Genomic DNA, 20,794 nt, shown 5'->3' with positions numbered 1-20,794 from the left:
GCAAAGTTGTAATGCCGAGACCCCTCGGGCAGCCGCCCAAGATGAGCCCACCTTCCTTGTGGAGTGGGCCTTTACAGATTTAGGCTGTGGCAGGCCTGCCACAGAATGTGCAAGTTGGATTGTGCTACAGATCCAACGAGCAATCGTCTGCTTAGACGCAGGAGCACCCATCTTGTTGGGTGCATACAATATAAACAACGAGTCAGATTTTCTGACTCCAGCTGTCCTTGCAATATATATTTTTAATGCTCTGACAACGTCCAGTAACTTGGAGTCCTCCAAGTCACTTGTAGCCGCAGGCACTACAATAGGCTGGTTCAGATGAAATGCTGACACCACCTTAGGGAGAAAATGCGGACGAGTCCGCAGTTCTGCCCTGTCCGAATGGAAAATCAGATATGGGCTTTTGTAAGATAAAGCTGCCAGTTCTGACACTCTCCTGGCCGAAGCCAGGGCTAGTAACATGGTCACTTTCCATGTGAGATATTTTAAATCCACCTTTTTTAGTGGTTCAAACCAATGAGATTTTAGAAATTCCAAAACCACATTGAGATCCCACGGTGCCACTGGAGGCACCACAGGAGGCTGTATATGCAGCACTCCCTTAACAAAAGTCTGGACTTCAGGAACTGAAGCCAATTCTTTTTGAAAGAAAATCGACAGGGCCGAAATTTTAACCTTAATAGATCCCAATTTGAGACCCATAGACAATCCTGATTGCAGGAAATGTAGGAATCGACCCAGTTGAAATTCCTCCGTCGGAGCACTCCGATCCTCGCACCACGCAACATATCTTCGCCAAATGCGGTGATAGTGTTGCACGGTTACTTCCTTCCTTGCTTTAATCAAAGTAGGAATGACTTCTTCCGGCATGCCTTTTTCCTTTAGGATCCGGCGTTCAACCGCCATGCCGTCAAACGCAGCCGCGGTAAGTCTTGAAACAGACAGGGACCCTGCTGAAGCAAGTCCCTCCTTAGAGGTAGAGGCCACGGATCTTCCGTGATCATCTCTTGCAGTTCCGGGTACCAAGTCCTTCTTGGCCAATCCGGAACCACTAGTATCGTTCTTACGCCTCTTTGCCGTATAATTCTCAATACTTTTGGTATGAGAGGCAGAGGAGGAAACACATACACCGACTGGTACACCCAAGGCGTTACCAGCGCGTCCACAGCTATTGCCTGCGGATCTCTTGACCTGGCGCAATACCTGTCCAGTTTTTTGTTGAGGCGAGACGCCATCATGTCCACCATTGGTCTTTCCCAACGGGTTACCAGCATGTGGAAGACTTCCGGATGAAGTCCCCACTCTCCCGGGTGAAGGTCGTGTCTGCTGAGGAAGTCTGCTTCCCAGTTGTCCACTCCCGGGATGAACACTGCTGACAGTGCTATCACATGATTCTCTGCCCAGCGAAGAATCCTTGCAGCTTCTGCCATTGCACTCCTGCTTCTTGTGCCGCCCTGTCTGTTCACATGGGCGACTGCCGTGATGTTGTCCGACTGGATCAACACCGGTTTTCCTTGAAGCAGAGGTTCTGCCTGGCTTAGAGCATTGTAGATTGCTCTTAGTTCCAGAATGTTTATGTGAAGAGACGTTTCCAGGCTCGTCCACACTCCCTGGAAGTTTCTTCCTTGTGTGACTGCTCCCCAGCCTCTCAGGCTGGCGTCCGTGGTCACCAGGATCCAATCCTGTATGCCGAATCTGCGGCCCTCCAATAGATGAGCACTCTGCAACCACCACAGAAGAGATACCCTTGTCCTTGGAGACAGGGTTATCCGCTGGTGCATCTGAAGATGCGACCCTGACCATTTGTCTAACAGATCCCTCTGGAAAATTCGTGCATGGAATCTGCCGAATGGAATTGCTTCGTAAGAAGCCACCATTTTTCCCAGGACTCTTGTGCATTGATGTACAGACACCTTTCCTGGTTTTAGGAGGTTCCTGACAAGCTCGGACAACTCCTTGGCTTTTTCCTCCGGGAGAAAAACCTTTTTCTGAACCGTGTCCAGAATCATCCCTAGGAACAGCAGACGAGTTGTCGGCATTAACTGGGATTTTGGAATATTCAGAATCCAGCCGTGTTGTTTTAGCACTTCTTGAGACAGTGCTAATCCCCTCTCTAGCTGTTCTCTGGACCTTGCCCTTATTAGGAGATCGTCCAAGTATGGGATAATTAATACGCCTTTTCTTCGAAGAAGAATCATCATCTCGGCCATTACCTTTGTAAAGACCCGAGGTGCCGTGGACAATCCGAACGGCAGCGTCTGAAACTGATAGTGACAGTTTTGTACAACGAACCTGAGGTACCCCTGGTGTGAGGGGTAAATTGGAACGTGGAGGTACGCATCCTTGATGTCCAAGGACACCATAAAGTCCCCTTCTTCCAGGTTCGCTATCACTGCTCTGAGTGACTCCATTTTGAACTTGAACTTCTTTATGTACAGGTTCAAGGACTTCAGATTTAGAATAGGTCTTACCGAGCCGTCCGGCTTCGGTACCACAAATAGAGTGGAATAATACCCCTTTCCCTGTTGTAGAAGAGGTACCTTGACTATCACCTGCTGAGAGTACAGCTTGTGAATGGCTTCCAAAACCGTCTCCCTTTCGGAGGGGGACGTTGGTAAAGCAGACTTCAGGAAACGGCGAGGCGGATCTGTCTCTAGTTCCAACCTGTACCCCTGAGATATTATCTGCAGGATCCAGGGATCTACCTGCGAGTGAGCCCACTGCGCGCTGAAATGCTTGAGACGACCGCCCACCGCCCCCGAGTCCGCTTGAGAAGCCCCAGCGTCATGCTGAGGCTTTTGTAGAAGCGGGGGAGGGCTTCTGTTCCTGGGAAGGAGCTGCCTGTTGGTGTCTCTTCCCCCTTCCTCTGCCTCGTGGCAGATATGAATATCCCTTTGCTCTCTTGTTTTTAAAGGAACGAAAGGACTGCGGTTGAAAAGTCGGTGTCTTTTTCTGTTGGGGAGTAGCTTGAGGTAAAAAGGTGGATTTCCCGGCTGTAGCCGTGGCCACCAAATCTGATAGACCGACTCCAAATAACTCCTCCCCTTTATACGGCAAAACTTCCATATGCCGTTTTGAGTCCGCATCGCCTGACCACTGTCGCGTCCATAAACTTCTTCTGGCCGAAATGGACATAGCACTTACCCGTGATGCCAGTGTGCAGATATCCCTCTGTGCATCACGCATATAAAGAAATGCATCCTTTATTTGCTCTAAAGACAGTAAAACATTGTCCCTATCCAGGGTATCAATATTTTCAATCAGGGACTCTGACCAAACTACTCCAGCACTGCACATCCAGGCTGACGCTATAGCTGGTCGTAGTATAACACCTGTATGTGTGTATATACTTTTTTGGATATTTTCCATCCTCCTATCTGTTGGATCTTTAAGTGCGGCCGTCTCAGGAGAGGGTAACGCCACTTGTTTAGATAAGCGTGTGAGCGCCTTATCCACCCTAGGAGGTGTTTCCCAGCGCGCCCTAACCTCTGACGGGAAAGGGTATAAAGCTAATAACTTCTTTGAAATTAGCATCTTTTTATCGGGGGCAACCCACGCTTCATCACATACATCATTTAGTTCTTCTGATTCAGGAAAAACTATAGGTAGTTTTTTCACACCCCACATAATATCCTGTTTAGTGGTACCAGTAGTATCAGCTAAATGTAACGCCTCCTTCATTGCCAAAATCATATAACGTGTGGCCCTACTGGAAAATACGGTTGATTCGTCACCGTCGCCACTGGAATCAGTGCCTGTGTCTGGGTCTGTGTCGACCGACTGAGGCAAAGGGCGTTTTACAGCCCCTGACGGTGTTTGAGGCGCCTGGACAGGCACTAACTGATTGTCCGGCCGTCTCATGTCGACAAACGACTGCTTTAGCGTGTTGACACTATCCCGTAATTCCATAAATAAAGGCATCCATTCTGGTGTCGACCCCCTAGGAGGTGACATCCCCATATTTGGCAATTGCTCCGCCTCCACACCAATATCGTCCTCATACATGTCGACACACACGTACCGACACACAGCAGACACACAGGGAATGCTCTTAACGAAGACAGGACCCCACTAGCCCTTTGGGGAGACAGAGGGAGAGTTTGCCAGCACACACCAAAAGCGCTATATATGACAGGGATAGCCTTATAATAAGTGCTCCCTGTATAGCTGCTTTTATAATATAATTTTTGCCACTATTTTGCCCCCCCTCTCTTGTTTTACCCTGTTTCTGTAGTGCAGTGCAGGGGAGAGACCTGGGAGCCGTCCTGACCAGCGGAGCTGTGTAAGGAAAATGGCGCTGTGTGCTGAGGAGATAGGCCCCGCCCCTTTTCCGGCGGGCTCGTCTCCCGCTCTTTAGTGTATTCTGGCAGGGGTTAAATATCTCCATATAGCCCCGGAGGCTATATGTGAGGTATTTTTTTAGCCAAATAGGTTTTCATTTGCCTCCCAGGGCGCTCCCCTCCCAGCGCCCTGCACCCTCAGTGACTGCCGTGTGAAGTGTGCTGAGAGGAAAATGGCGCACAGCTGCAGTGCTGTGCGCTACCTTTAGAAGACTGAGGAGTCTTCTGCCGCCGATTCTGGACCTCTTCATGTTTCAGCATCTGCAAGGGGGCCGGCGGCGAGGCTCCGGTGACCATCCAGGCTGTACCTGTGATCGTCCCTCTGGAGCTGATGTCCAGTAGCCAAGAAGCCAATCCATCCTGCACGCAGGTGAGTTCACTTCTTCTCCCCTAAGTCCCTCGTTGCAGTGATCCTGTTGCCAGCAGGACTCACTGTAAAATAAAAAACCTAAGCTAAACTTTCTCTAAGCAGCTCTTTAGGAGAGCCACCTAGATTGCACCCTTCTCGGCCGGGCACAAAAATCTAACTGGCTTGGAGGAGGGTCATAGGGGGAGGAGCCAGTGCACACCACCTGATCGGAAAGCTTTACTTTTGTGCCCTGTCTCCTGCGGAGCCGCTATTCCCCCTGGTCCTTTCAGGAACCCCAGCATCCACTAGGACGATAGAGAAATATGTAACACCTCCTTCATTGCCCTTAACATGAAACGTGTGGCCCTAAAGGAAAATACGTTTGTTTCTTCACCGTCGACACTGGAGTCAGTGTCCGTGTCTGTGTCGACCGACTGAGGTAAATGGGCGTTTTTACAAGCCCCTGACGGTGTCTGAGACGCCTGGACAGGTACTAATTTGTTTGCCGGCCGTCTCATGTCGTCAACCGACCTTGCAGCGTGTTGACATTATCACGTAATTCCTAAATAAGCCATCCATTCCAGTGTCGACTCCCTAGAGAGTGACATCACCAATACAGGCAATTTGCTCCGCCTCCTCACCAACATCGTCCTCCTACATGTCGACACACACGTACCGACACACAGCACACACACAGGGAATGCTCTGACAGAGGACAGGACCCCACTAGCCCTTTGGGGGACAGAGGGAGAGTTTGCCAGCACACACCAAAAACGCTATAATTATACAGGGACAACCCCTTATACAAGTGTTTTCCCTTATAGCATTTTTATATATGTAATCATATCGCCAAATAAGTGCCCCCCCTCTCTGTTTTAACCCTGTTTCTGTAGTGCAGTGCAGGGGAGAGCCTGGGAGCCTTCCTCACAGCAGAGCTGAGCAGGAAAATGGCGCCGTCTGCGGAGGAGAATAGGCCCCGCCCCCTTTTCGGCGGGCTCTTCTCCCGGAGTTTGTGAGATCTGGCAGGGGTTAAATACATCCATATAGCCTCAAGGGCTATATGTGATGTATTTTAGCCATAAAAAGGTATTATACATTGCTGCCCAGGGCGCCCCCCCCAGCGCCCTGCACCCTCAGTGACAGTTGGTGACTGTTGGTGAAGTGTGCTGACAACAATGGCGCACAGCTGCAGTGCTGTGCGCTACCTTATGAAGACTGAAAGTCTTCTGCCGCCTGTTTCTGGACCTCTGGACCTCTTCAACTTCGGCATCTGCAAGGGGGGTCGGCGGCACGGCTCCGGGACGAACCCCAGGGTGAGACCTGTGTTCCGACTCCCTCTGGAGCTAATGGTGTCCAGTAGCCTAAGAAGCAAATCCATCCTGCACGCAGGTGAGTTTTCTTCTCTCCCCTAAGTCCCTCGTAGCAGTGAGCCTGTTGCCAGCAGGACTCACTGAAAATAAAAAACCTAACTTAAACTTTTATTCTAAGCAGCTCAGGAGAGCCACCTAGATTGCACCCTTCTCGTCGGGCACAAAAATCTAACTGAGGCTTGGAGGAGGGTCATAGGGGGAGGAGCCAGTGCACACCACCTGATCCTAAAGCTTTTATTATTGTGCCCTGTCTCCTGCGGAGCCGCTATATCCCCATGGTCCTGACGGAGTCCCCAGCATCCACTAGGACGTCAGAGAAAAGAATATGAGCCATAAAGGCTATATTCTACTCCTAAAGACATTAAGGGGGATATTCAATTGATATCGCCGCCCAATCTACTTTATAAAGTGACAGGAGATCGTAGAGGCCATATTCAATTGAAGTTGTTTATCGATTCCATTAGTGTCGGGTTTAGCCGCTTAAAGCTGCTGAGGCTGTTTATGCTGATGTTTTGTTTGTTTTTTACATTTTTCTAACTGTATGTTGTCACCTTAAAATTACTGTATTGTATTTGCATGATATAGACAATACTTATATTTCAGAAATTAACCAGCAGCCTGATTGGCAAATTTATACAATACCTTGCAATTTCTGAATAACAAAAACACCTCTACTACAGACAAACTTTAAAGTAGACTTAACTAGCAACTGATATGAATCGATATCTACAACCCCTTTATTCACAGACACAAGTGACTTATATCTTGAATATGAAGAAATCTGTACAATTGTGGTCTTACTCTTCAGTTCTCGGATAAAAGAAACTGGCTTGATGGCATTCCCACTGTTTGCAAAGGCTTGAATGAGATGGTTCTGCATAATGCACAGCATACAAAATCCACACTGCTGACCTGCATAGGGTATAAATACAGATATTGTAAGCATGAATTTAAAATGACAGGAGTATGTCATGGCAGCTTGCAGAGCTAAATGCTGAAGAAGGGAGACTACAACCAATTACAGGTACTGCATCTTACTTGTTTACTTTACACAGTTTTACTATTAATTCTACACATGACTGAGGATGCATTTATCTAATATAAACACTGATCACTTTGTGATAAATATCCAAATGTCCTATAAGTAACCATTATTTGGGCTATTTGTCAACAATGAAAACAGTCCAGCTTTGAGTCATGCAACTAGAGATGCTAATATTCCCATTTTCCAGAGGTGAAGTGTGTAGGACTGCTTGTCCCTAGCCACAGAGAAACCACATATGCAGACAGACATCAGTTAATGCTGGAATAAGTGGACACTAATGGCAGTAAGTGATTATATTAACAGTGGGGAATTCATTTGCTTTTAGGCACCCGTAAGCAACGGATGACAACGGGAGTTATTCAATTGTTTTGCCATTGGGCACAAGTGCTGCAGGTGCCCAAAATTACTGACTGCTACCTACTGAGGTGTTGAGCAGAAATCTGTGAAAAGATATGGTTTTGGACACCCCAACTGCGTTTTCAGCAACAAATATTTTAAACGGGTTTAGCTGCTTTACGTGACTAAACCTGATTATTTGGAAGCGACCAACTGAATAAGTAATGGGTGCACGCGGCACTTGCAGGTCAGCTGAATATCGCCCGTTGGCGCCCATTACTTAGACGTGCCAAAAAACAACTGAATCCCGGCCCCCCGCATAATGCATTTCTTGGAAAGCTGGAAAAAATATGTAATTAACTGCTAAGCCTAGGTATGTGAAAATAGGATTTTAATTACCTACCGGTAAATCCTTTTCTCGTAGTCCGTAGAGGATGCTGGGGTCCACATTAGTACCATGGAGTATAGACGGGTCCACTAGGAGCCATTGGCACTTTGAGAATTTGAGAGTGTGGGCTGGCTCCTCCCTCTATGCCCCTCCTACCAGACTCAGTCTAGAAACTGTGCCCGAGGAGACGGACATTTTCGAGAGAAGGATTATACACAGATAGTGGCGAGATTCATACCAGCTCACACATACAAGGCAAATCAAGCTAACTAGCTTGAAACTCAGCAACCGCTGAAACATTACTTACCAAGTAACAATGCAGTACTTAACTAAAAAATAAGAATTTACTTACCGATAATTCTATTTCTCATAGTCCGTAGTGGATGCTGGGGACTCCGTCAGGACCATGGGGAATAGCGGGCTCCGCAGGAGACAGGGCACATCTAAAAAAGCTTTTAGGTCACATGGTGCGTACTGGCTCCTCCCCCTATGACCCTCCTCCAAGCCTCAGTTAGGTACTGTGCCCGGACGAGCGTACACAATAAGGAAGGATCTTGAATCCCGGGTAAGACTCATACCAGCCACACCAATCACACCATACAACTTGTGATCTGAACCCAGTTAACAGTATGATAACAAAAACGAAGTAGCCTCTAAAAAGATGGCTCACAACAATAATAACCCGATTTTTGTAACAATAACTATGTACAAGTATTGCAGACAATCCGCACTTGGGATGGGCGCCCAGCATCCACTACGGACTATGAGAAATAGAATTATCGGTAAGTAAATTCTTATTTTCTCTAACGTCCTAGTGGATGCTGGGGACTCCGTCAGGACCATGGGGATTATACCAAAGCTCCCAAACGGGCGGGAGAGTGCGGATGACTCTGCAGCACCGAATGAGAAAACTCCAGGTCCTCTGTAGCCAGAGTATCAAATTTGTAAAATTTTACAAACGTGTTCTCCCCTGACCACGTAGCTGCTCGGCAAAGTTGTAATGCCGAGACTCCTCGGGCAGCCGCCCAAGATGAGCCCACCTTCCTTGTGGAGTGGGCCTTTACAGATTTAGGCTGTGGCACGCCTGCCACAGAATGTGCAAGTTGGATTGTGCTACAGATCCAACGTGCAATCGTCTGTTTAGACGCAGGAGCACCCATCTTGTTGGGTGCATACAATGTAAACAACGAGTCAGTTTTTCTGACTCCAGCTGTCCTTGAAATATATATTTTTAATGCTCTGACAACGTCCAGTAACTTGGAGTCCTCCAAGTCGCTAGTAGCCGCAGGCACCACAATAGGCTGGTTTAAGTGAAATGCCGAAACCACCTTAGGGAGAAATTGAGGACGCGTCCTCAATTCTGCCCTGTCCGAATGGAATATCAGATATGGGCTCTTGTATGACAAAGCTGCCAACTCTGAAACTCTCCTGGCAGAAGCCAGGGCCAACAGCATGGTTACCTTCCATGTAAGGTATTTTAATTCTACCGATTTTAACGGCTCAAACCAATGAGATTTGAGAAAATTTAGAACCACGTTCAAATCCCACGGTGCCACTGGAGGCACTATTGGGGGTTGTATATGTAGTACACCTTTGACAAAAGTTTGTACTTCAGGCACTGACGCCAATTCCTTCTGGAAGAAAATTGATAAGGCCGAAATTTGAACTTTAATAGACCCCAATTTTAGGCCCATAGACAATCCTGCTTGCAGGAAATGTAAGAATCGACCCAATTGAAATTCTTCCGTTGGAGCCTTCTTGGCCTCACACCACGCAACATATTTTCGCCAAATGCGGTGATAATGTTGTACAGTCACTTCCTTCCTAGCCTTAATCAAGGTAGGAATAACTTCCTCTGGAATGCCCTTTTCTTTTAGAATCCGGCGTTCAACCGCCATGCCGTCAAACGCAGACGCGGTAAGTCTTGGAACATACAAGGTCCCTGCTGAAGCAGATCCCTTCTCAGAGGTAGAGGCCACGGATCCTCCGTGAGCATCTCTTGAAGTTCCGGATACCAAGTTCTCCTTGGCCAGTCCGGAGCCACCAGTATCGTTCTTACTCCTCTTTTCCGTATAATTCTCAGCACCTTTGGTATGAGAGGCAGAGGAGGGAACACATACACTGATTGGTACACCCACGGTGTTACCAGAGCGTCCACAGCTATTGCCTGAGGGTCTCTTGACCTGGCGCAATACCTGTCCAATTTTTTGTTGAGGCGAGACGCCATCATGTCTACCTTTGGTTTTTCCCAACGGTTCACAATCATGTGGAAAACTTCTGGATGAAGTCCCCACTCTCCCGGGTGAAGGTCGTGTCTGCTGAGGAAATCTGCTTCCCAGTTGTCCACTCCCGGGATGAACACTGCTGACAGTGCTATGACATGATTCTCCGCCCAGCGCAGAATCCTTGCCGCTTCTGCCATTGCACTCCTGCTTCTCGTGCCGCCTTGTCGGTTTACGTGGGCGACTGCCGTGATGTTGTCGGACTGGATCAACACCGGCTGACCCTGAAGCAGCGGTTTTGCCAGACTTAGAGCATTGTAGATCGCTCTTAGCTCCAGTATATTTATGTGAAGAGACGTCTCCAGGCTTGACCACACGCCCTGGAAATTTCTTCCCTTTGTGACTGCTCCCCAACCTCGTAGGCTGGCATCCGTAGTCACCAGGACCCAGTCCTGTATGCCGAATCTGCGGCCCACTAACAGATGGGCAGTCTGCAGCCACCACAGGAGAGACAACCTTGTTCTTGGTGACAGTGCTATCCGCTGATGCATGTGCAGATGCGATCCGGACCATTTGTCCAGCAGATCCCACTGAAATGTCCGTGCATGGAATCTGCCGAATGGAATCGCTTCGTACGAAGCCACCATCTTTCCCAGGACTCTTGTGCATTGATGTACTGACACCGTTCCTGGTTTTAGGAGGTTCCTGACAAGTTCGGATAACTCCCTTGCTTTTCCCTCCGGGAGAAACACCTTTTTCTGAACCGTGTCCAGAATCATTCCCAGGAACAGCAGACGAGTTGTCGGGGTCAATTGAGATTTTGGAAGATTCAGAATCCACCCGTGTTGCTGGAGCACTACCTGGGTTAGTGCTACACCGACTTCCAGCTGTTCTCTGGACTTTGCCCTTATCAGGAGATCGTCCAAGTAAGGGATAATTAATACGCCTTTTCTTCGTAGAAGAACCATCATTTCGGTCATTACCTTGGTAAAGACCCGAGGGGCCGTAGACAAACCAAACGGCATCGTTTGAAACTGATAATGACAGTCTTGTATCACGAACCTGAGATACCCTTGGTGTGAGGGGTAAATTGGGACATGCAGATAAGCATCCTTTATGTCCAGGGACACCATGAAGTCCCCGTCTTCCAGATTCGCTATCACTGCTCTGAGTGACTCCATTTTGAACTTGAATTTCTGTATGTACAGGTTCAAGGATTTCAGATTTAGAATAGGTCTTACCGAACCGTCCGGCTTCGGTACCACAAATAGTGTGGAATAATACCCCTTTCCCTGTTGTAGGAGGGGTACCTTGACTATCACCTGCTGAGAATACAGCTTGTGAATGGCTTCCAAAACCGACGTCCTTTCTGAGGGAGACGTTGGTAAAGCAGACTTTAGGAACCGGCGAGGGGGAAACCTTTCGAACTCCAGCATGTAACCCTGAGATATTATCTGCAGGACCCACGGGTCCACTTGTGAGTGAGCCCATTGATTGCTGAAAATCTTGAGTCGACCCCCCACCGTTCCTGGGTCCGCTTGTAAAGCCCCAGCGTCATGCTGATGGCTTTGTAGAAGCCGGGGCGGGCTTCTGTTCCTGGGCAGGGGCTGCGTGCTGCCCTTTCTTACCCTTTCCTCTGCCTCTCGGCAGATAAGACTGTCCTTTTGGTCGCTTTTTATAGGAGCGAAAGGACTGCGGCTGAAAAGACGGTGTCTTTTTCTGTTGTGAAGGGGTCTGAGGTAAAAAGGTGGATTTGCCGGCAGTTGCCGTGGTCACCAGGTCCGAAAGACCGACCCCAAACAATTCCTCTCCTTTATATGGCAATACTTCCATATGCCTCTTGGAATCCGCATCACCTGACCACTGTCGCGTCCATAAACTTCTTCTAGCAGATATGGACATCGCGCTTACTCTTGATGCTAGAGTACAAACATCCCTCTGAGCATCTCGCATATAAAGAAAAGCATCCTTTAATTGCTCTAGAGTCAATAAAATACTGTCCCTATCCAGGGTCTCAATATTTTCAGTCAGAGAATCCAACCACACTACCCCAGCACTGCACATCCAGGCTGAGGCTATTGCCGGTCGCAGTATAACACCCGTATGTGTGTATATACTCTTCAGTGTAGTTTCCAGCCTCCTATCTGCTGGATCCTTGAGGGCGGCCGTATCAGGAGACGGCAACGCCACTTGCTTTGATAAACGTGTGAGCGCCTTATCCACCTTAGGGGGTGATTCCCAGCGCGCCCTAACCTCTGGTGGGAAAGGGTATAATGCCAACAACTTCTTTGAAATTAGCATTTTTCTATCGGGGGTAACCCACGCTTCATCACACACATCATTCAATTCCTCTGATTCTGGGAAAAATACAGGTAGTTTTTTCACCCCCCACATAATACCCCTTTTTGAGGTACCAGTAGTATCAGAGAGCTGCAAAGCCTCCTTCATTGCCGTGATCATATAACGTGTGGCCCTATTGGAAAATACGTTTACTTCCTCACCGTCGACACTAGATTCATCTGTGTCGGTACCCGTGTCGACTGACTGAGGTAAGGGACGTTTTACAGCCCCTGACGGTGTCTGAGATGCCTGAACCGGTACTAACTGGTTTGCCGGGCGTCTCATTTCGTCAACTGACTTTTGTAATGTGCTGACATTATCACGTAATTCCATAACCAAAGCCATCCATTCCGGTGTCGACTCCCTAGGGGGTGACATTACCATCATCGGCAATTGCTCTGCCTCCACACCAACTTCGTCCTCATACATGTCGACACACACGTACCGACACACACAGCAGCCACACAGTGAATGCTCTATTGAAGACAGGACCCTCCTAGCCCTTTGGGGAGACAGAGGGAGAGTTTGCCAGCACACACCAAAAGCGCTATACAGTATATAACAACCCTAGAAGGTGTTGTTTTTATATATGCGCTCTCAATATATATTTATATCGCCAATTTATGCCCCCCCTCTCTTTGTTACCCTGTTTCTGTAGTGCAGTGCAGGGGAGAGTCGTGGGAGCCTTCCTCACCAGCGGAGCCGTGCAGGAAAATGGCGCCGAGTGCTGAGGAGAATAAGCTCCGCCCCTTTTCCGGCGGGCTTTTCTCCCGGTTTTTCTAATAAACTGGCCTGGGTTAAATACATACATATAGCCTTAATGGCTATATGTGATGTATTTATTTGCCTCTAAGGTACTCTATATTGCTGCCCAGGGCGCCCCCAGCAGCGCCCTGCACCCTCCGTGACCGAGATCCGTGAGCCGTGTAGCAACAATGGCGCACAGCTGCAGTGCTGTGCGCTACCTCTATGAAGACTGAAGTCTTCTGCCGCCTGTTTCCGGACCTCCGTTCTGCCGTTCTTCAGCGTCTGTAAGGGGGATCGGCGGCGCGGCTCCGGGACGAACCCCAGGCTGACCTGTGTTCCGACTCCCTCTGGAGCTCAGTGTCCAGTAGCCTAAGACTTCAATCCTCCTGCAGGCAGGTGAGTTGCAAGTCTCTCCCCTAAGTCCCTCGTTGCAGTGCTCCTGTCGCCAGCAGGAGACACTGATTAGAAACCTAAAAAAAAACTTTTCTAACTAGCTCTTTAAGAGAGCCACCTAGATTGCACCCTCTCGGACGGGCACAAAAACCTAACTGAGGCTTGGAGGAGGGTCATAGGGGGAGGAGCCAGTACGCACCATGTGACCTAAAAGCTTTTTTAGATGTGCCCTGTCTCCTGCGGAGCCCGCTATTCCCCATGGTCCTGACGGAGTCCCCAGCATCCACTAGGACGTTAGAGAAACAAAGTTGTACTGAACCAGATAACAACTGCAGGAAAACGAAGCGCTGGGCGGGTGCCCAGCATCCTCTACAGACTACGAGAAAAGGATTTACCGGTAGGTAATTAAAATCCTATTTTCTTTTACGTCCTAGAGGATGCTGGGGTCCACATTAGTACCATAAAGATGTACCAAAGCTCCCAGAACGGGAAGGAGAGCGCGGAGGCTCCTGCAGAACTGATTGACCAAACTTTTGGTCATCAGATGTCAAAGTATCGAACTTGTAGAACTTTGTGAACGTGAGACCAAGTAGCTGCTCGGCAAAGCTGTAAAGCCGAGACATCCTGGGCAGCCGCCCAGGAAGAACCCACCTTACGAGTAGAGTGGGCCTTAACAAACGTAGGACACAGCAACCCTGCTGTAGAATACGCATGCTGGATAGTGAACCTGATCCAGCGAGAGATAGTCTGCTTAGCAGCAGTACACCCAAGTTTCTTGGGATCATACAGGACGAACAGAGTCAGATTTTCTGTGACGAGCAGTCCTCTTCACATAGATCTTCAGAGCCCTTACAACATCCAAGGATTTTCATGAAATTGAGGAATCAGTAGCCACTGGCACCACAATAGGTTGGTTGATATGAAATGCCGACACAACCTTTGGAAGGAACTGCTGACGTGTCCGGAGCTCAGCTCTATCTTCATGGAAGATCAAGTAGAAGCTCTTACAAGACAAGACAAAGCCCCCAACTCTGACACACGTCTAGCAGAAGCTAAGGCCAACAAAGTGACAGCCTTCCACGTGAGAAACTTGACCTCAACCTCCTGCAGAGGCTCAAACCAATCCGATTGGAGAAACTGCAACACCAAGTTAAGATCCCAGGGCGCCGTAGGCGGCACAAAGGGAGGCTGGAAGTGCAGAACCCCCTTCAGAAAAGTCTGAACCTCAGGAAGGGGATCCAACTGTTTCTGGAGGAAAATGGATAGGGACGAAATCTGGACCTTTTCGGACCCCAACCTCAGGACCATATCCACACCTGCTTGCAGGAAGAGGAGAAATCGTCTCAGTTGAAACTCCACCGTAGGAAACTTCTTGGACTCACACCAAGACACATACTTTTTCCAAATGCAATGGTAATGTTTAGACGTTACTTATTTCCTAGCCTGTATCAGGGTAGGAATAACCTTGTTTGGAATGCCCATCCGAGCTAATATCTGGCGTGCAACCTCCATGCCGTCAAACGTAGCCACGGTAAGTCTTGATAAGCGAACGGCCCCTGCTGCAGCAGGTCCTCCCGAAGAGCAAGAGGCCTTGGATCTTCCAGCAGAAGATCCGCGTACCAAGCCCTTCTCGGCCAGTCTGGAGCAATGAGGATAGCCTGAACTCTTGTTCTCCTTATGAGTTTTAGAACTCTTAGAATGAGTGGAAGTGGAGGAAACGCGTACACCGACCAGAACACCCACGGAGTCACTAGGGCGTCCACCGCCAAATCCTGCGGATCCCTCGACCTGGAACAATACCGTCGAAGCTTCTTGTTGAGACAAGGGGCCATCATGTCTATTTGAGGTACACCCCAAAGATAGGTCACCTCCGTGAACACCTCCAGATGGAGTCCCCACTCTCCTGGATGGAGGTTGTGGGGGTCATTCCGAGTTGATCGCTAACTGCATTTGTTCGCAGCGCAGCGATCAGGCAAAAAAACGGCAATTCTGTGCATGCATATGAGGCGCAATGCGCATGTGCGTCGTACTCTTACAACGAAAGATGTATTTTCACACAAGGTCTAGCGAAGCTTTTCAGTCGCACTGCTGACCGCAGAGTGATTGACAGGAAGTGGGTGTTTCTGGGTGTCAACTGACCGTTTTCAGGGAGTGAGCGGAAAAACGCAGGCGTGCCAGATAAAAACGCAGGCGTGACTGGTGAAACATAGGCGTGGCTGGCCGAACGCAAGGCGTGTTTGTGACGTCAAAAGAGGAACTAAATAGTCTGCGGTGATCGCAAGCTAGGAGTAGGTCTGGAGCTACACTGAAGCTGCACAAAATTATTTTGTAGCCGCTGTGCGATCCTTTCATGCGCACTTCTGCTAAGCTAAGATACACTCCCAGATGGCGGCGGCTTAGCGTTTGTACGGCTGCTAAAAGCAGCAATCGAGCGAACAACTCGGAATGAGGGCCTGTGTCTGCTGAGGAAGTCCGCTTCCCAGTTGTCTACTCCCGGAATGAAGATTGCCAACAGCGCCAACGCGTGTTTTTCTGCCAAGAGGATGATTCTTGTTACCTCTGACATTGCAGCTCTGCTCTTCGTTCCACCCTGTCGGTTTATGTAAGCTACTGTCGTTACATTGTTCGACTGCACTTGAATGGCCCTATCTTGCAGAAGATGGGCCGCTTGGAGAAGACCGTTGTAGACGGTTCTTAGTTCCAGAATGTTTATTGGTAGACCGGCTTCCAGACTTGACCACCTTCCTTGGAAGGTCTCCCCTTGAGTGACTGCGCCCCAGCCCCGGAGACTTGCATCCGTGGTAAGAAGGATCCAGTCCTGAATCCCGAAACTGTGGCCCTCCAGAAGGTGTGAAATCCTGGTCTTTGGCGACAGACGTATTCTCTGGTGCATGTGTAGATGAGATCTCGACCACTTGTCCAGGAGATCCAGTTGGAAGGGCCGAGCATGAAACCTCCCGTACTGCAGAGCCTCGTAAGAGGCCACCATCTTCCCCAGAAGGCGAATGCACTGATGAACAGACACCCGGGCTGGCTTCAGGACACTCGGACCATTGTTTGTACCACCAACGCTTTCTCCTCCAGAAGAAACACCCCCTGCACTTCCGCGTCGAGGATCATTCCCAGAAAGGACAACCTCCTGGTCGGCTAAAATGTGACTTTGGAAGATTCAGGATCCAACCGTGTTCCCTTAGTAGATGGGTCGTGAGAACAATGGACTGTAACAGCTTCTCCTTGGACGATGCCTTTATCAGTAGATCGTCCAGATATGGAATTATGGTCACCCCCTGTCTGCGGAGGAGAACCATCATTTCCGCCATCACCTTGGTGAATACCCTCGGTGCTGTGGAGAGGCCGAATGGCAGGGCCTGGAATTGAAAATGCCTGTCCAACAGTGCGAATTGGAGAAAAGCTTGATGCGGCGGCCAAATCAGAATGTGGAAGTACGCATCCTTGATATCCAGGGATACCAGGAATTCCCCCTCTTCTAGATCTGATATCACCGCCCTCAGATACTCCATTTTGAACTTGACAGTCGACAGGGTCAAAATGTCGACATGAAAATGGTCGACATAAAAGATAGACAAATGGGTTTTTTAAATTTAACATGTTTTTGGACTATTTCATACCTTCTCTATCCATGTCGGCATAGAGTTGGCTATAAACCTTTTTTGCGAGCGCAGCGTGCCCCGCGAGGGTATGGCTTTCTACAATCGGGGGTCCCAGATGCCAAAACTATCCACACAAACCACAAAAATGCAAAAAAACATGGTGTCTACCTTTTTCATGTCGACCATTTTCATGTCGACATTTTGAACTACCTTTTTCATGTCGACCTTTTGACCCGGTCGACCTTTTGACCCTGTTTTATACCACACCCGTAGGATAGCCCTGTTTGCCAGCAAACCTGGCAAGCCTGATTTGAAGAATCGGTGAGGGGGGAAATCTTGAAACTCCAGCCTGTACCCCTAGGGAGTTTCAAGATTTCCCAGGGATCCAGGCCGGATGACACCCAGACGTGACTGAAATGCCCGAGTCACGCCCCCACCGGCCCCACCTCCAGGCCGCGCGGTCCACCGTCATGCTGAGGACTTTGGTGTACCTGAAGCAGACTTCTGTTCCTGGGAACCCGCAGTAGCAGGTTTCTTGGATTTTGTCCGACCTCCTCTGAATAAGGTGTTGGACGGCTTGGCCTTTCTTGTTTTGGCAAACCAAAAGGACTGTGATGCAGGTGAAGAAAAAGGTTTCTTTGCAGCAGGTGCAGCTGAGGTAAGAAAAGGAGACTTACCCGCTGCAGCCGTGGAAATCCACGCATCTAACACTTCCCCAAAGAGAGCCTGACCTGTGTAGGGTAGGGTCTCCACACCTCTCCTGGATTCCGCTTCGGCAGACCACTGGCGCAGCCAAAGTCCCCTACAAGCTGTGACAGACATGGAAGATATTCCAGCAGCCATGGAACCCAGGTCTTTCATGGATTCCACCATAAATCCTGCAGAATCTCGAATGTTACGTAAAAACAATTCAACATCACTCTTATCCATTGAATCCAAATCCTCAAGTAACGTGCCTGACCGCTTTACAATAGCTTTGGAAATCCATGCACAGGCAATAGTAGGACGTAGCATCGCCCCTGAAGCCGTGTATATAGATTTGAGCATAGTGTCAATTTTGCGATCAGCCGGTTCTTTTAATGCGGTAGATCCAGGGACAGGTAAAACCACCTTCTTTGAGAGTCTGGATACAGATGCGTCAACTATAGGTGGGTTTTCCAAATTTTTCCTATCTAGATTTTTATCTCCGGGTTTTCCCAGGCTTTCTCAAATAATAGGATTTTGGTACTTACCAGGTAAATCCTTTTCTTTGAATCCATAGGGGGCACTGGAGTACTCTTGGGATATGGGCGGCGTAGCAGAACAAAGGCACTGAATATTTAAATTTAGAACTCTCCACCCCTCCATATCCCTAGAGTACCTCAGTGTACGAACCCAGTGTTTTTACTGAGCGAACTACTATAGAGAGGTTGACAATGGAGAATTCCTATAACATAACGGACAACAACAAAGTTGACCCATAACGTTAGTGTCAACTAAACAGTTGACAGCATAACCGATAGACCTTTATAGTTTGAACCAATCGGTGAAAATGTGTTACCATAAGCTCCTTTGAGCTTAATACAAACCAGGTAAAACGTGTTACCCTAAGCTCCTCTGAGCTTAAAACAACCCAGGTAAAACTGCTCTGGGTGGGCGTCCAGTGCCCCCTATGGATTCAAAGAAAAGGATTTACCTGGTAAGTACCAAAATCCTATTTTCTTTTTCATCCACTAGGGGTCACTGGAGTACTCTTGGGACGTACCAAAGCTTCCCTCGTGGGCGGGAGAGCTGTTTGACACTTGTAACAGTAGGCAGCCAAAGCTAGATGCTGATGCCGCAACCATTCATAACGTGTAAACGTGCACAAACGTGGTGCACTGAAGGCTATGTAGCCGCGTCGTAGACGCTCCACGACCCGCTGGGTCTGACATTCCCACAGAACCTGTGGGATGAGCTATTACTGACGTAGGCGATTGTAACTTAGCCTTAAAGTAAGCCTGACTTGTAGTCATTATTATCCCACTGGATAATATCTGCTGAGAAACTGTCTAACCCCAGTTGGCAGCATTATAGAGAACAAACAACGTATCCGTATCACGTACTGTAGACGTTCGGGACATATATAAACGCGTAATGCGTGTACCACATTCAGAATTCTAGAATGTGCTGTCAACACAGGAACCACTATTGGTTTATTGATGTGAAAAATAAGAAAGCGGAATTCGTCCGAAGATCTGCTTTGTTATGAGAAAACTCAAATACGGTGGCTTGGAATACAAGGCACCCAAATATGAAAACAAAACCCTTGCCGAAGCTAAGGCTAGAAGAAAAATGTTTTCCCAAGTGAGAAACTTAATTCCCATTTATTGTAAGGGTTCAAAATATGAAAACTGTAAGAAATCTGAACCCAACCTCAAGTCACCTGGCACTGTAGGTGGGATAAATGGAGGCTGCACTTTGATGACACCTTGTAGAAAGGTGTGTACAGACGCAATAGAGTCAAACGTCTTTGAAAATAAGTTGACCACACAGATACCTGCACCCTTAGTGCAGATAAACGCAATTTTCCATCCCACCCCGTTTAACAGAATACGGGTAACTTGAAGGATGATGTCGGAAACTTCCGAGCTTTACCACCTATGTAAGCACACCAAATCTTGTAATAATGAGCTGCCTTAAGCGGCTTACTAGCTCGTAACCTGGTGGTATAATACTGTAATGCCCTATTTCTTTTCTTAAGAGGGCGGTCTGAACCCTCACCCCGTCAACCGCAGCTGCGGTACATAGGTAATAGGTACATAGGTAACTATGGGTAAAAGAACGTTCCCTGTTGTAACAGGCTGGTCGTATTATGAGCGGACCAAGATCGTGTGCAAGTATTCCTTAGAGATTCGAGAAGCAAGCTCTCCGAAACCCATGAGATATCACTAGTATGACTGTGACGAACTGTCTTATGATCCGTTTTGGCAACGGAGAGAGCAGCGGAAAATGGTGGAGCCAGATACACGATGCTGAATGACCACACGAATGTGAGAGACTCCACCGCCACTGTCCTTGTGATCTGTTGTTTTGTACACATACTGAGCTGTAATTGTGGCGAGATGCCATCATGTATACCTGAGGGTAACCCCCTTCTGTGGACTCACATATGAAAGACCTCTGGATTTAATGTCCAGTTTTCAGGATCTAAATCCTGACGGGTGAGATCATCTGTCTAACAGATGTCCACTCACGGAATGAACCCTGTTGACATTATCACATAATGTGTTCTGGGCAATTGAGGATTCGAGTTACCTGCCGCATTGCCATGCGGCTTCTTGGTTCTCCCTGGTTGTTGTGTATGCAACTCCCGTTGCGTTGTCTGACTGTTGGTCAGACTGAAAGCGAAGCATGTAGTGCATTGTAAAATGCACGGAGTTCCAGGACATTTATCGACAGCAATCTGTCGTGATCCGTTTCAGAACCTCTGTCGCTGATCTTTTTTAACTACAACTCCTGAACCTCTGAGACTCTCGTCCAGATTATATACACCCTCGCCCCTCTGTGGGAAACGCGAGTGAAGGCCGGCGAACTAAATCGCTTTGAAACACATCATTATTCTTAACAGGCGAAACTAGCAATGTACCGCTAGTGCGCGTGTTGGCGAATACAGCAATGTACCGCTAGTG

General features: G+C 48.4%; 1 protein-coding gene across 6 annotated transcripts in view; it reads right to left on the bottom strand.

Moving 5' to 3' along the window:
* Positions 1 to 20,794, bottom strand: part of USP36 (ubiquitin specific peptidase 36) — a 211,766-nt gene that overhangs the window by 159,239 nt on the left and 31,733 nt on the right. For all 6 annotated transcript variants that reach the window (XM_063960725.1, XM_063960721.1, XM_063960724.1 and 3 more), the window contains one exon: positions 6,864 to 6,974. In XM_063960725.1, the coding sequence (XP_063816795.1) occupies positions 6,864 to 6,974 (111 nt within the window). The remainder of the gene's footprint in view (positions 1 to 6,863; positions 6,975 to 20,794) is intronic.

This window comes from Pseudophryne corroboree, chromosome 3 (genome assembly GCF_028390025.1).
Source record: "Pseudophryne corroboree isolate aPseCor3 chromosome 3, aPseCor3.hap2, whole genome shotgun sequence".
Taxonomy (NCBI): Eukaryota; Metazoa; Chordata; class Amphibia; order Anura; family Myobatrachidae; genus Pseudophryne; species Pseudophryne corroboree.
The sequence above is the reverse complement of the archived record's forward strand: the minus strand, read 5'-3'. Positions and strand labels throughout refer to the sequence as shown.